This window comes from Chrysochloris asiatica, unplaced genomic scaffold (assembly GCF_000296735.1).
Source record: "Chrysochloris asiatica unplaced genomic scaffold, ChrAsi1.0 scaffold00064, whole genome shotgun sequence".
Classification (NCBI taxonomy): domain Eukaryota; kingdom Metazoa; phylum Chordata; class Mammalia; order Afrosoricida; family Chrysochloridae; genus Chrysochloris; species Chrysochloris asiatica.
This window is the reverse complement of record NW_006408582.1, coordinates 14,861,351-14,877,845: the sequence shown is the minus strand read 5'-3', so window position 1 is coordinate 14,877,845 and position 16,495 is coordinate 14,861,351. Positions and strand designations below refer to the sequence as shown.

Sequence of the window (16,495 nt, the reverse complement as noted above, 5' to 3'; positions counted from 1 at the left end):
TTGTATGTTACACTTCTCTTTTCCCTAGCTGCTTTCAGAATTCTGTCCTTATCTTTGATTTTGGAGACCTTAAGGAGCTCTGGTAGTGTAGTGGTTACAAATCGGGCTGAAAACCGCAAGGTCAGCATTTCAAAACTACCAGCTGTTCCACGGAAGAAAGATGAGTCTTTCTGCTCCCGTAAAGATTTACAGCCTCAGAAACCCTGTACAGGGTCACTATGAGTTGGTTCTGACTCCACGGCACATAACCACAACCACAATTATTATATGTCTTGGTGATTTTTTTTTTTTAGGGACTATGCTTCCTGGGGTTCATTGAGCTTCTTGAATGCTTATCTTTTTGCTTTTCAGGATGTTAGGGAAGTTTTGTTCCAGAAACTCTTCAACTATCTCCTCTGTGGACTTGTGGGATTCTTCCTGTTCCGGAATGCCGATAATTCTTAAATTAATCCTCTTCGTGTTGTCCAACATAAATCCTAGATTTTTTTTTTAATCCTTTTTTGCGATTTCTCTTCTATCTTAGTAGTGTTGAGAGATTTATCCTCTAGCTCACTAGTTCTGGCTTCTAGCTCTTTAATTCTACTCCTGTGACCTTTCAGTGTATTGTCCATTTCTGATATTCTATTATTAATCATTTGGACCTCTTTCTGTAGGTTTTTAATTGTTTCCAATGCTGTAGCTATCTTATTTGATTGTTCCTGTAGCACTTTTCCTGACTTCTTCCTTATTTTTCTTAACTCCATTGTATAGTGTTTTGATGCATTTTATAATCATTTTCCTGAATTCCTTCTGAGGCATTTCTAAAGCCTGCCTATCTTCCCATATGGAGTGTAGGTCTACTTCCAGCTCATTTGCCTCAGTCACTTTATCTAGTTTCTGGACATGTGCTGATATGGTCATCTGTTTCTGTTTTTTGGCCATATTCAGAAGTTATCTGTGGCCTTAATACTTAGATGTTGTATGTTTTGGTATTTTTTATGCTTTCTGATTGCCTCCAGGTAGATGTGATTAGGAGATTGGCTTCCCTTTTCACTCTTCTTCCTGAGAAATTTCAAGATGCCACTGTTGCTCATTGTGATATAACTCAATATTTAATTTTTGGCCTATTTCCTTTTTAATCTGCCTGTCCTGTTCCACAATCCCATTCAGGCCTTTTTCCTAGTGATAAGCAGTTCAGGGCCGGCTATGGATGTTTTGCATTGCCTTTTGGTTTTAAGTGGAAACTGTCACTTTAAATTTTGAGGAGATCTGTGTGCATGCATAGTAGAACCCTCTCTGGGTGGGGGGTGGGGGGTGGGGTGTCCACTCACTCAGGCACCCCCTCTAGTCAGCAGAATGGAGGTGAGCAGACAGTGAGAGAACAATGAACAGATACAAAAAAAATGTGTCCACACCTTTATCTCCACGGTTCTGTCAGGCGTCGTGGCTGCTCTGATCCTTCCCCTACTTGGTCTCGCCCAAGATGGCGGCTCCAGGAGCAGCTGAGCAGCTGAGTATCTTGAATTAGAAAGCAATGGATTTCTTGCTCCTGCTACCAATTCCCCTAGCTGTAAGCCTTCCAACCTTCTAAATATTCCAATATATGTGGTTCAGAGTTCTGACGCCGTCCCCTAAGCCTGCTTGGTCCAGTATTCTGTGTTGTTGCTGATGGAGCTCCTCACTGCACTTATACCTGATCTGCCATCTTGTTTGTTCTCAAAGAACTACTTATTAATCTCAGTTCCTTACTTTGACAGCTTTGTGGTCCCGAGAAATATTATTTATTCATCTCCTGTTTATTATCATTAGGTTGGTGCTGGACATATAGAAAACCATACTATATATGTTGTTGTTAAGTGCCATTGAGTCGGTCCTGATCCACAGCAACACTGTATAGGGTTTCCAAGGAGTGGCTGGTGAATTTGAACCACAGGACTCCTCTCTCTCTACACACACACACACACACACGCACACACACACACAGGAGATATATGTGTATTTCTATTTCCTGGTGTGGCGCTGTGGGTTAATGTGCTGGACTGCAAAATCAGTTTGAACTGCAATGTTGGCGGTTCAAGCTCACCAGTTGCTCCTCAGGAACCCTATTCAGGGTCATTTGGAGTTGGAACTTACTCTACGGCACTTCACAACAACAGCAGCATATATATATATACACAAATGGAATTTTTCACACACTTTTTGCAGCTCCCTCATATATGTGGTTGTTGCTGTTGTTAAGTGCCGTGGAGTCGGTTTCGACTCATAGCGACCCTGAACAGGGTTTCCGAGGCTATAAATCTTTACGGGAGCAGAACATCTCATCTTTTTCCCATGGAACTGCTGGTAGTTTGGAACTGCTGACCTTGCGGTTCGCAGCCCGATTCGTAACACTACGCTACCAGAGCTCCTTATATATGATAATTAAATATATGTTGTTGTTGTTACGTGCTGTTGAGTTGGTTCCAACTGATTGCCAGCCCAGTTTGGGTTTCCAAGGAGCAGCTGGTGAGTTGAAACCACTAACCTTGTGATTCAACCGACTTTACAGTCCAGTGATTATTCTACAGTGCCACACCAGGATTTCCATTAAATCTATACATATATGTAAATTTCTATAGGAGTCCTGGTGTAGCACTGTAGGTTCAGCAATGGACTGCTAACTACAAGGCTGACAGTTCAAACCCATCAACTACTCCTTGGAAACCCTACACAGGGTCTCTATGAGTCAGAACTGACTTGATGGCACTTACCAACCACCACCTCAACAAATTTCTATAGGGTTTGTTGCTCAGTTGATTAGGAACAAAGATAAACATGCCACTGTTTGGAGTTCTTTTCTCTAGAGAGGCTTCTCCTCTTTGCATATTTAGCTTCCAAGTCCCCTTGCCTCAATACTGAGAACTAAGGATTTGTGTCCATTTTACAGACAAGAAGCTGCAGTTTCAATAAGGTCCAGTAGATCTCTCAGTAGTAGGACCAAGGAGCCAAACACAAGAGCCCTGACTCATGCTAACCCCCCAAATGAAAGCAGGGGGCTATGGTCCTTGCCTTATCCATTATGTTTCCCATTTATCTTAACACATGAACACACTCAGAGGTACTTTTGAGAAAACACCGTAATTATGGAAAAATTCAAACATACAAAAATAGACAGAAGAGAATACTGAAACCTTAAAGGTTCTGTTAATTCCATCCAGAATTGGTTGCACTTAACAGTAGCTGAAGGTTGAGGGCACTGAATGAAAGGGAACTGCAAACTTGCTGTTTCCTTTTCTTTCTTGAAACAAAAAAGATATTCATGGCAAATTTTAGAATCATTGACGGTTTCTAGGAAGATTTTCTTTTTTGGAAGAAAAAAGGTACTCTTGTCTCCTTAATTGTTCTTAGTGTTCTTTGTCACCAATCATGATATTCTTTGTGGAAAGTATTAATATACCATCTCCCTGTGTTCAATATTCCCATGAACAATAAAAAATCTAATGAAAATATCTGCATGAAAAGCCCAGAGCACTAATTCCAGAGACAAATACAAGATGAACCAATAAGCATTTCTTCTGAAATGAATGATGAAAATTAATTGGTATCTTAATTAGGCCTTAACATGAAGATTATTAGTTGGATTGAATCAGAACTGAAAAATCTGTTTAAAGACAAGACAAGGGTGCAACACTGGAGAAGGAGGTTATCTGTCAGGGCTTGGTTCAAAAGCTCTTTTGTCGATGAGAGATTTTCAAAGAGGGGACCGAAGATGACAGTGTGCTCTGTGTCAGTTCCTGCTTGCCCTACTGTGACTAGGTTGGGGACTGAAGTCTAGTCCTGTCCCTGAGCTAATGGAAACCACAGGATACCATCATGTTGTCTCTATCCCATGTGAGAGCAGAGATGCCATTTATTTTGTCTGTTTGTAGCCCCAATGACTGACTCAGAAATATAATAATGAAACGACATAATAATGTACCAGGAAATACTTATATAGACCTTAAGATGTGTTCTGCATGGTTTAAAGCATTTTACTTAAAATAATTCAGTTCAATTTCATAACAACAGTATGAAGTAAGAACTTGGTATTCTGTTTTATAAGTGAGTATACTGAGGAGGCCTTGGTGGCTCAATGGTGGACTTCTCATCTCCTGTGTGGGAGTCTCAGGTTCAATTCCCAGACAGCGCATCTCATGCACAGCCACTATACACGCTTGTCTCAGTGGAGACTTACACGATGCTGTGATATTGAATAGGTTTTATCAGTGCTCCCAGACTGAGATGGACTAGAAAGAAAAGGCCTGACAACCTATGTGCTTCTAAGCATTAGTCAACATACCAACAAAAATCCTATAGATCACAGAAGTCTGAGCCCATTGTGTATGGGGTCACCATTATTCAGTGACTGATTCCATGGCAGCTAACAACAACAACAAACCTCTGAGGCACAGAGAGTTCTGCTGAGCAACTTGCCTAAGATCACACACTGGGATTCAAATTATAGCAGTCTGGCTCTTGAGTACTTGTTCTTAACCATATTATAGGGTCCAATAAACATTTATTGAATTAGATGAATAAGAGGATACCATGGATGCCTGGTCCTTACTGATAGAGGTGGGGAGTCTGTTACATTCCACCTCTCCAAGCTTCGTTTCCTCTGTCTATAAAATGGGGATAATGCCTAGTTCACAAAATTATTATGAGACTCAAAATGAAGTTTCAACAGTACTTATCATTTGAAAATTCCTCTACAAAATGTCTGATACTAACAACAACCAAATTATGCTGACACTGGACTCTTTGGTCTTCCTTCAATCTACTAAACTCTTTCTGATGCTTTTATTTTGGCTTTGTCTCAGAAACAAAGTTTTAATCACAAATCTTAAGGGTCTTACCACCTAAATAGCTATTTTTTAAAATAAAAAATGTTTTATTGTGAATTATGTGATAGTTTACATGGGAGAACATTAGCTACATTCATTGTATCGTATATTGTTTCATTGCCATGGTTACAATCGCCTCCATGCATTATCAACCAACCATAGGGTATACCCTGCAAGCCTGCCTCCCCCCGCCAGTCACCAGCACACAGCCCCTCTCCCTCTTTGGGTCTAGAGTTCCCAGCTGCTCTATCTCTCCATGTCATTGTCTCTGCCTCCATCTCTGGCGTCACTGTTTCTCTGGGTAGGGTCCCGCACTCCGCTCTTCTCTCTTAATGGGCCCAGGGACCTCTGCTCCTGGACTGCAAAGTCAATCACTCCCTTCCTTTTGCTACAAAATGTCTACCTTTACATTTCCAACCCTCACAGCCAGTCCTGATAACAATTATTCACTATTGTATCACAAGAGACCTATCCGTATCTCCTTTCATCAGCCCTGCCCAGACAGAATCTCCATTACTCAGTGGAGATTCTAACCGTCCTTCATGCCCTCTGGATCTAGGCTCACTCCTGAATGCTTGTAAGCCCATCACTTCTTGCCTTTGTAGCCCCCTTCCCCCCCATTTGGATAGCCAATATCCAAGTTGCCCATCCCTGTCTACTGTGTGTATGGAGGGGGTGGAAATGATTCTTGCTGTAAAGATTTATTCCTTCTTTTGAGCTACTTTATCCATAGGTGTAGGTCAAGTTCATCAAATTGTATCAGATTACTCTTTTTCCCCCTCTATTTTCTTCTTCTAGTTGAGCTCTGATCACCCAGTCATTGAAGCCAGGTCAAGTGGGTATTATCTGCAAGTGTAGGTGTTCTTATGCATATGCCCTCTCTTCTTATCAGCTGGATGCTTCACCCTCCACTCTAGTCCTCTGTGGCTATGTCACTGACTCTGGGCCCAAGAGTCCCCAGGTCTTACCACACTGCTGGGTGACCAGGTCTTCATCTGGGTTCACAGGAGTCTATTGAACATTGTAGGACTTAGCTCGCAGCTTCATTGATGTTTTCCCCTCACTTTGCCTTATCAGTGACCAACATGGTCGCCAGTCAGAGTGCATGTCTACTTGTGTATTTCCATTGAGTCTTAGTCTTGGAAGGGGGTTTGCCTGGAGGGGGCCCAATCACTTGCCTTGATGTCTCCTGAGTGATTGACTTGCTTGTTCTTATAGTAATCAGCCAGACTGCCTTTATTATTTTGTAGTCAGTCTTTCTTTCAAGAAGTATCTTCTGTTCTTCTAGCTGCTCCAGGCTGGTCTATTTGTCCTTTCAAGTGGAAATTTCCCACCTCAGAAGATTCTGGATGGGGTTCAGGATTCCACCTATGGTCTTATGTAATGCAGAGGCTCTGCAGGAAAAGCTACATTAGCTTAAAGCATTCACATATTTATGCCTAGAAAACTTGCAGAGGGTTTTTACAAAGGGTGCACAAAGACCTTCACTGGGCACATTATAGCCCATTTTAGGTATCCCAATCAGTTATAGGCAGAAGATGGACTTAGAAGTTTCTCTGGTGATATTTCTGGCTATTCCTTTCTCTCCCCCTCAAGTGTCTATTTTATAATGGTATGCCAGGGACTGGATACTTTTTAAATGTAGATGGCCTCCTCAACAATACCAACATCATCACCACCACCAAGTATCTGCAGACTTATTCTTACATGCAGTAATTATAGGTTATGGTTAAAAGAAAATATAAACATAGTGATATGAAAGCATAGTAGACAAGGGTATGGGGCTGGTATAAATAAAGTGGTATGTTCTAATCACAGCTCCAGCTTCATGACTAGACAAGTTAACATCTCTTTCAATTCTCTCATCTATAAAATATTTGCCTTGCCTTGCCAGTTTACAAACTTGCAGTAGCAATCAAGTGCAGCATTGTACACAGAAGTAATTGGAGAACCATAAATTGACAACTCAGCAAACATTGTTATCTACCATGTACAAAACATCATAGACACATAATGAATGACATGTAATCTGAAAGTGGCTCTGTCAGACTCGATTTCATTTTTATAACAAAATAATTTTTATCACCCTCCTAACTATCCTGAAATAAAATTCTAACCTAAGTACACATTTTAAAAATTAATTGTAACTTTTTATTGTGAATTGGGTGGAGATTTACAGAACAGATCATCAGTTTTACATTTAATAAGTCATACACATTTTGGTTCATTTCACCGATTGCAATCTGTTCAATGTAACATCACATATCCCACATCTTCTCTGTGTTTCCTGTTTCCATTCATCCTTCTTTCCTAACCCTTTGGAACTTTGTCCTTGGGTAAATGCTGCCCTTATAATCTCAAATGGTTGGTTATTCTAAGGTGAGGGTAGCTTATAGATCTGTCTGCTGTTTGACAGAAAATTGAGCCATGGGGGAAGTGTTCAATCCCAGACCTGAAGGGTGACTAAGGACCACAGTCTTGGGGATTCCATGAGTTTCTTTTGGTTTTGAGTTCTGCTTCTTTTCCCCATTCTGCCCAGGATCTTCTAATATGACCCTTTCTAGAGCTGGTTATGGAAGCCAGGCATCATCTAGTTCTTCTGGTCTCAGGGTCATGGACACTGATTTACACATTGAAGAAGAAAAAAAAAAAAGAAACTTGTATAACTTGGTCTCTCCTGAGAGACTGAGTTGAAAGTTCTGCAATCTTGTGTGGTGGCACCCAGGAACCTGCATTTTCAGCAAACTCTTTGGTTCATGCCCTGTAATGACTATGACCTATTGATCAGCAGCTAACAATTCCAGGTGTGGCACTGTAAGATAAGTACTGGACTGCTAACAGCAAGGTTGGTGGTTCAAACCCACCAGTTGTACCTTGGAAACTCTATACAGGTCACTATGAGTCAGAACTGATTCCACAACAACAACACAAAGGAAGTATTTCTAGATGTGATTAGAGTTCTCTCTTCCTTTGACTGAGGTCAAGAGCTTGACCTACAAGGACTTCATTGATACCATCTTTGTGTCTTTGCAGCTGGCAGATTTCGGTGGCTGGTGGGCAGAGAACCAAGTGAATATAGATGAGTAGAGCTGCCACTTCCTGCTGGCCACTCAGATCAGGAAAAGTGGGTGAAAATGTGACTGAAACCTTAGCCTCCTCCGGCCTGAAGGGGGAAGGCTATGGGCCACACCCGGGCAGATGTCCCTGGTAAGTTCTGTGACTTATCAGTCTTGCTGGACAGCTGCCGCCTGTCATCTGCCACCTGCTCCACTTCTGAACTGGTCTGCTGAGCCTGGAACCTTGTTTGCACCAAAGAGCTTGTGTGAGAGAACTGTTTTGAGGTAAGGGAAGAGGGTAAGGGGACTTCAGGCTTGGAAGAGAGGCAGCCTAAATAGTCCCAAGGCCCCCTCAACATGGAATTATTTCATCAGTAACAGTTTTTGAATTCTAGCCTCAAAATTGCCTAGTAGAACCCCCTTGCAGAAACCTGTGTGCTTGGAGTGGGCTGAGACTTGCACTTCCTGTGATAGCCAGTGTTACAGATTTACTTGTGTCCTTCCATAAAAATGTGTTAGAATCTTAACACTATACCAGTGAATGTAATCCCTTTGGACATCTGGTTTTCTTTGCTATGTTAATGAGGCCATCAGCAGTATGTTGTTGTTGTTGTTATTAAGTACTGTAGAGTCGGTTCTAATCATAGCTACCCTATATAGGGTTTCTGAGGAGTGGCTGGTGAGTTTGAGCCACTAACCTTGCTGTTCAAACTGATCTTGAACAGTGCTTATCCTAAAGTGCCACACCAGAACGCCATTAGCAGTGTAAGGTGTGTCTTAAATCTAATCAATTTTGAGATATTAAAGGGACAGATTAGGCACAGAGAAGCAGGCACAAATGGTGGAAAGATAGATGCTACATGGAAATTACCAAGGAACACAGGCTATAAAGATGCCAAAAGGAGGATTTCCCCCAAGAATTCATAGAGAGAGTCTCCCTAGAGCTGGTGCCCTGAATTAGAGTTTCTAGTCTCCTGAACTGTGTAGTGCTGTTGGATCAGTACAGGACTGCTAACCACAAGGTTGGCAGTTCAAACCCACCAGGTATTCCTTGAAAATCCCATACAGGGTTGCTGTGAGTCAGAACTGACTTGATGGTACTTAACAACAAAAAAACTGTGAAAAAATAAATTTCTATTTGTTAACATCACCACTTATGGTATCCAGTTTCAGCAGTACTAGATAACTAAGACATTTGAGGAGTCCCATGCCAAGTCCAGTTAATAGCGATGCTCTAGATTGAGGAAGGGTCCAATATTTGCCCTTTTTAGCCCTCAACTTCCTTCTTTGCCCTGATGGTATAAACCTCCCTCAACTCTACCTTTTATGGTATTTCCAAAGCTTTCTGGCAGTCTAGGTTGCACTCAGACAGTAAGGGTTCTGGGACAAGCTCTGTGTTTTCTCTCAGGAGCTCAGACACTATTGAAGGAACTGCTTCCAGGGCCCATGCCAGGACTGTCTCTAAGGAGAAACTATCCACCTGAGCATTCTAGGCAGGGCTAATGGGCACTGGGGCCTGAGTTGGTCGCAAGGGTAGCATCCCAATGCCTGACCTGGCCCCCTCCCCTCCACTCTAGTGTCTTTGAGTCCCTGCCTTGGTCAGGAAAGCTAGTAGTGAGTTTAGATTGATACCCATTCCTCTACCCTGTAGTTCTAGAAAGAATAATACAAATCCTTTATCATTTATGGCATTCTCTACATTTTATAAAATGTTCTTAGTATATTATCCCATTTGATTCTCAAGACAGCCACATAAAGTAGGTAACCTCATTCGCATTTTATAGATCAAGAAGAGAGGTTCCATGTGACTTGACATAAACCACGGAGTTGGGAACCAGCTAAGCCTGGGTTCTCAAACTTAGTTTTTCTAGTTCTGGGCTCCCACTCTTTTATAGGTCTTTGTGCACCCTTTGTAAAAACCCTCTGCAAGTTTTCTAGGCACAAATGTGTGGATGCTTTAAGCTACTGTAGCTTTTCCCAAAGGGCCGGGCCAAAAGTTCATAAGGAAAAATGTAATGGTCAGAATAGATGGAAAGACATCATTATTATTTGCATAGTTCATATTAAGGAACCCTGGTGCTGCAGTGGTTAGAGCACTTGGCTGTTAACCAAATGGTTGGGTTTGGTGGTTTGAACCCACCAGCTGATCCAAGGGACACAACTGTGACATTCTACTTCCATAAAGATTTACAGTTTTGAGAATTTTATAGGGCAGTTTTTCTCTGTTCTGTAGGGTTGTTATGAGTGGGAATCAACTCAACCACAGTGAGTTTTCTTTTTTGTTTTATAGTTCACATTAGGATACCCAAAGCTCCAAAAAGTGAATTTCCAAAACTTATTTGGCAATGAGGCCCTTTTTGAATCTCACATAATTCCCAGTGTTATGGGTTGAATGTTATCCCTGAAAATATGTGTTGCAAATCTAACTTCTATACGAGGGGAAATGCGGCAATCTTAGAAGGTGTATCATACATCAATTACTTTTGAGCTCTAAGAGTTTAGGCACAGAAGCAAGCCAATGGATGCAAAGTGGAGAGCAACAAGGAACAGTGGGACTGAAAAGAGATAAGGACCTTCCCCAACAGCCAACCCAGCTTCCCCGAAAACCAGCATCCTGAAGTCACACTTTTTGTTTCCTAACTTTAAGACAATAAAATTTCTGTTCCTTAAAGACACCCACTAGGTGGTAGTTCTGTTATAACAGTATTATGACACTAAGATGTTCTTGTTGTTAGGTACCACTGAATTGGCTCCTACTCATAGCAACCCTCTGAGCAACAGGCCTGCCGAGTTCTGTGCCATCCTCAGTCAATGCTGTGTGTGAGCTCATTGCTGAAGTCACCATGTCAATCTACTTTGTTGAGGGTCTTCCTGATTTTCACTGACCCTCTGCTTTACTGAACATATGACAGTAAGATACCCACTAACACTTCTCCAAATCTCTTTCTCAGACCTACTCCGGCCAGGGTGAGCCATGATTTTTACAACTACAGTGCCGACAAAGAAACAGAGATGAAGGATGGCTACTTGTTTCTGTAAGAAGAAAAGAAAATCACCCAATCTTCTCCCTCCCCCTTGCTCATCAGAAGGGGGTGCTCCTACTAAACTCTTCTGCCTGTTCAGCCACATGGACTTCACAGAACCCTTGGCCCTGGTATGTTGGAGCCAACTGTTAAAGTTTTCTGAATTTTGTGAGTCACTCAGTAATTTATAGGTAGCTTGAAATTGGCCATGGTGGGAGAATTTACACCATAGAAATCAGCAACACACTGCAAATTAGGGCCTTCTTTTCCCGAGAGTCAGTTTATCAACACACCATAAACCCTGGGATGTATTTTTTTTAAGTGTTAGAAAATTTGGGAGGGGCAGTAACAACTGGATGCTGGGGACCATATGAAACAGACAGCCTCATTCATTAGTCTCCAATTCAATGCTCCTACATGAGATAGTTTTCCAGCTATAATCCCAAATGAGTCAGAAAGTGCCTCCTGGCGTACTTACACTGATATCTGTGACTAGCCAATGTCTCCAGAAGCGAGATGTGGGAGAAGACCTGCTCGGGGCATCTGGATCCACCATGATCAGAATATAGGTTGCATCCTGGAATAAATTCACCAAAAAAGAATGTACCACCATGGTTAGAATTTTGATTAAAAGATAGTCAGATGAAGACTTTCCCCTGCCCTTTTAATAATTATGGGAAATATGTATCTAACAAAACATCTGTCATTGCAACATTCTTCACATGCACAATTTAGTGACATTAATTGTACTATCATATTGCACAATCATCACCATTATCTGTTTCAACATTTTCCATCACCCTTAAGAGAGGCTCAATGTCTCCTAAGCAGTGAATTCCTCTTTTCTACTCCTTCCTTCCTCCTCGCTCCCCACTAACTACCAATAACCTATGGTCTATATACATTTGCCTGAACTAGATCCCTCATAAGTGGAATCGTACAATATTCGTTCTTTAGTGACTGACTTATGTGATATTTCTAAGGTTCATCTATGTTGTGGCATATATCAGGACTTTTTCTCTTTCTGGCTGAGTAGTACTCCATTGTATACCACATTTGGTTGACCCATTTGTGTTGATTGACACTTGGGTTGTTTCCATCTCTGGGTAGAGTGAATAGTACTGCAATGAATATTGGTGTGTGTGTCTATTTGCATTCCTGCTTTCAGACTCCTCTTTTAAATTTCACTCAAGTCAAGAATTACTGAGCAGCCCCAATATTTTTCATCCCTGCTCACCCTTGTACTTGTTGCATTCCTTTCATGTTGCATGTTGCTTCCAGAGAAGCAAAGCATGTTAAGAAAGAAGAACCCTTTGCTTTCCTTTTTATAAATTAGAATAAATCAAACAAGGCACAAATAGAAAACATCTAGCATGCCTAGCATCTTGCTAGGTACTGTGGAGGCAACAGAGAAACTTAAGACAAAGCTTCTGCTCTCAAGAAGCTTACATAGCTATTACAGTTAAATTGGAAAGACATATCATTTGATTTCTTGACTGCTGCTTCCATGAGTGTTGATGGTGGATCCAAGCAAAATGAAGTCTTTGAGAACATCAATCTTGTTTTCATCTATCATGATGTTATTTATTCCTCCAGTGAGAGCAAGAGAGCAAGATCTATATTTCCAGAGAGTCTTTATGTGAGAAACACGGATAAAAAATAAAAGAGGAAATATCAAATTGTGATTAGTACTATTATTTAAACAAAAACAGTATCCAGAAGAGAAAACAGATGTTATAAAGGTCTTCCAGCAGGAAAAGTTAAGATCTGAGGAACAGAAAGAAAGCAATTGCAGCTAGGAAGAAGCAAGGGGGATGGTGGACAAGCAGGTTGGAAAACTGGCCAAGAGCCAGCCCACAGAAGGTTGTGTGGATCCGAGTAAGGAGTTGGAATTTTATTATAAGTGCAATGCAAAACCAGTAAAAGGGTTTAAGCAAGAGAGCAATTTCCTCTGATCTATATTTTTAAAATATTATTTTAGCATCTATGTGAAGAACAAATGATTGACATAAAGGCAGTAAGAAGGCCAGTTGTTGTTGTTGCTAAGTGCCGTTGAGTCAGTTCTGACTCATAGAGACCCTGTATAGGGTTTACAAGGAGCAGTTGGTGGGTTTGAACTGCAGACCTTGTGGTTCACAGTCCAGTGCTGATCCTACCACAAGGCCAATTAGGAAGCTATTTTAGTAGAATATAGAGATAGTGGTTTCTTGAACTAGGATGGTACCAACAGATATAAAGAAGTAGATGGATTTGATGTGTATTTTTAGGTAGGATCAATAGGATTTGATGATGGCATGGATAATAGGGCAGTAAGGAAAAAGAAATAAAATGATGACTCCATGGCATTTGGCTTGAACAACTGGGTGAATGTTACTTAACAACATAGCGAATACTGTTGTGGTGGTTAAGTGCCGTCAAGTTGGTTCTGACTCATAGCGACCCTGTATAGGGTTTCCCAGGAGCAGTTGGTGGCCTTGAACTGCTGACCATGGTTCACAGTCCAGTGCTGATCCTGCAGCACCACACCAGAAATTCTAGAGAATATTAAGAAAGGAGAATATTTGAAGGGAGAAATGAAGAGTTCTGTTTTAGACACTGTTATGGATTGAATTGAATTGTATCCTGTCCAACCTCAACTGCTACCCTCCCCCAAAATGTCTTGTAAATCCTAACCTCTATGCCTGTGGTTATAATCCCATTTGGGAATGGGTTGCCTTTGTTATGTTAATGAGACAGGATTAGTATAGGGTTGTCTTGAATTAATCTCTTTTGAGATATAAAAGATGGTAGGCAAGAATTCCAAAAGCAGAGATGGGGAAGCACTTGTTTGGAGGTTCTAGCAAGGGAGTGCAGCTACTCCTATAACCTTGAGCAAAGGGCAATCATCTTCCTCTGGGAAATTGTTCTCTTTAACCCAGGGTGCTGCTTCAGGAGGGGTGCACATGGAGCAGTGAGAGAGGAGGGGTTGTCTGCCTAATCAGTCAGATCAGGAGAATCAACCCTGACAATCAATGTCCAGAGCTTTCTGGACTTTCATTTGCTGATGGGGTACAGCTCAAAGTGAGAAGAAACAGCTGCAAATACTATTAATAATGTGAATGAGGTATGAATCTAAGAAAATTGGAGATTATAAAAAATGATATGAAACTTACAAAGATTGATATCTTTAATATTATTGTTGTTGTTAATTGCCTTTGAGTCAATTCTGACTCATAGCAACCCTGTATAGGGTTTCCGAGGACCAGCTGGTGAGCTTGAACCACCAACCTTGCAGTTCAAACTGACCTTGCAGCCCACGCATTAACCTACAGTGCCAAACCAGGACTCCATCCCAGATATTAGTGGGCTGAAAAGGCCTAATATTGGCCATTTTGAATTGAACAATCATATGGTTTACTATGCTGGGAATGACAAATTGATGAGGAATGGCATCGCATTCATCATCAAAAAGAACATTTCAAGATCTATCTTGAAATACAATGTTGTCTATGATAGGATAATATCCATACACCTATAAGGAATACCAATTGAATAATAATACTATTATTCAAATTTAATCACAACCCTAAAGTCAGTGTTGATGAAATTATAGAATTCTACAAAGAGACCATCAATTGCTCATATGCAATTGATCTTGAAGTACAATGTTGTCTATGATAGGATAATATCCATAATCCTACAAGGAAGACCAGTTATTACCAATTGCATAATAATACTATTATTCAAACTTAAGCAGCAACCACTAAAGCCATTGTTGATGAAACTGAAGAGTCCTACCAACAGACCATCAATTGTTCATATAAAAGTCCAGGTTGATGGGAAGAAAATTAAAACAAGTCCTTGAGAGCCAAAGCATGATCTTAAGTCTCATCTGAATTTAGAGATCATCTCATGAACATATTTGATGCATTAGACACTAGTGACTAAAGACCAAAGAGTTGTGGGATGACATCAAGAACATCATACAGCAAGAAAGCAAAAGGTCATTAAAAATACAGGAAAGAAAGAAAAGATAAAAATGGATGTCAGAAGAGACTCTGAAATTTGCTCTCAAACATAATGAAATTAAAGTGACTGCAAAAAATGATGAAGTAAAAGAGATGAACTGAAAATTTCAAAGGACAGCTTGAGAAGAACAAGTGAAGTATTACAGTGAAATGTGCAAAGACCTAGAGTTAGGAAACCAAAAGGGAAGAACACAACATGCACAGCATTTCTCAAATGGAAAGAACTGAAGAAAAAAAGTCAGGCCTCAGATCACAATATTGAAAGGATTCTATGGGCAAAATATTGAATATGCAGGAAGCATTAAAAGAAGATGGAAAGATTGTACCAAAAAGAATTGGTAGATATCCAATAATTTCAAGAAGTAGCATATAATCAAGAACCAATGGTATTGAAAGAAGACACCCAAGCTTCACTGAAGACATTGATGAAGAACAAGACTTCAGAAACGGAAGGAATACAAACTGAAATGCTTTAACAAACTGATGCAGCTTTGGAGGAGTTCATTCAGCTGTACCAAGAAATTTGGAAGACAGCTACCTGGCCAACAGATTGGAAGAGATTCACATTTGTGTCCATTCCAAAGAAAGGTGACCCAAGGGAATGTGCAAATCATCAAACAATATCATTAATATCACAAGCAAGTACATTATTGCTGAAGATAACTTAAAAGCTGTTGCAGCAGTACATCAACAGTGAACTGTCTGAAATTCAAGCTGGATTCAGAAGAGGACAGGATGTGGAATGAGGGATATCAATGCTGGCATCAAATGAATCTTTGATGAAAGCAGAAACTACCAGAAAGAAGCTTACTTGTGCTTTATTGACTATGCAAAGGCATTCGACTGAGTGGATCATAACAAACTACAGATAACATTGTGAAGAATGGGTACTCCAGAACATCTAATTGTGCTCGTGAGGAAACTACATACACCAAGAGGTAGCTGTTTGAACAGAACAAGGGAATACTGAATGGATTAAAATCAGGAAAGGTGTGTATTAGGGTTATAGCCTTTCACCATACTTATTCAATCTGTATGCTGAACAAATAATCTGAGGAAGCTGGATTATTTGACAAAGATTGTGGTAACAGGATTGGAGGAAGACTCATTAATAACCTGTGGTATGTAAATGATACCAACTTACTTGCTGAAAGCAAAGAGGTCTTGAAATACTTACTGATGAAGATAAAGACCTCAGCCTTCAGTATGGATTGCACCTCAGTGTCAGGAAAACAAAAATCATCGCCACTGAACAAATAATAACATCATGATAAATGGAGAAAAGATTGAAGTTGTCAAAGACAATTTTGCTTGTGCCCACAACCAACACTCATAGAAACAGCAGTCAAGAAATCAAATGACATATGGCACTAGGCAAATCTGCTGTACAAGACCTCTTTAAAATGTTCAAGAGCAAAACATATCAATTTGAGGACCAAGGTGTGCCTGACCCAAGCCAGGGTATTTTCAATCGCCTCGTATGCATATGAAAGTTAGACAATGAATAAAGAAGACCATAGAGAAAACAAACAAGATGGCGGATCGGGTGGACGTATAGCAGAGAGCTC

General features: G+C 40.6%; 1 protein-coding gene across 1 annotated transcript in view; it reads right to left on the bottom strand.

Moving 5' to 3' along the window:
• PEBP4 (phosphatidylethanolamine-binding protein 4) overlaps positions 1 to 16,495 on the bottom strand; it is a 329,605-nt gene that overhangs the window by 141,884 nt on the left and 171,226 nt on the right. Inside the window, exon 3 of the mRNA XM_006864386.1 lies at positions 11,399 to 11,497. Coding sequence (XP_006864448.1) covers positions 11,399 to 11,497 — 99 coding nt within the window. The remainder of the gene's footprint in view (positions 1 to 11,398; positions 11,498 to 16,495) is intronic.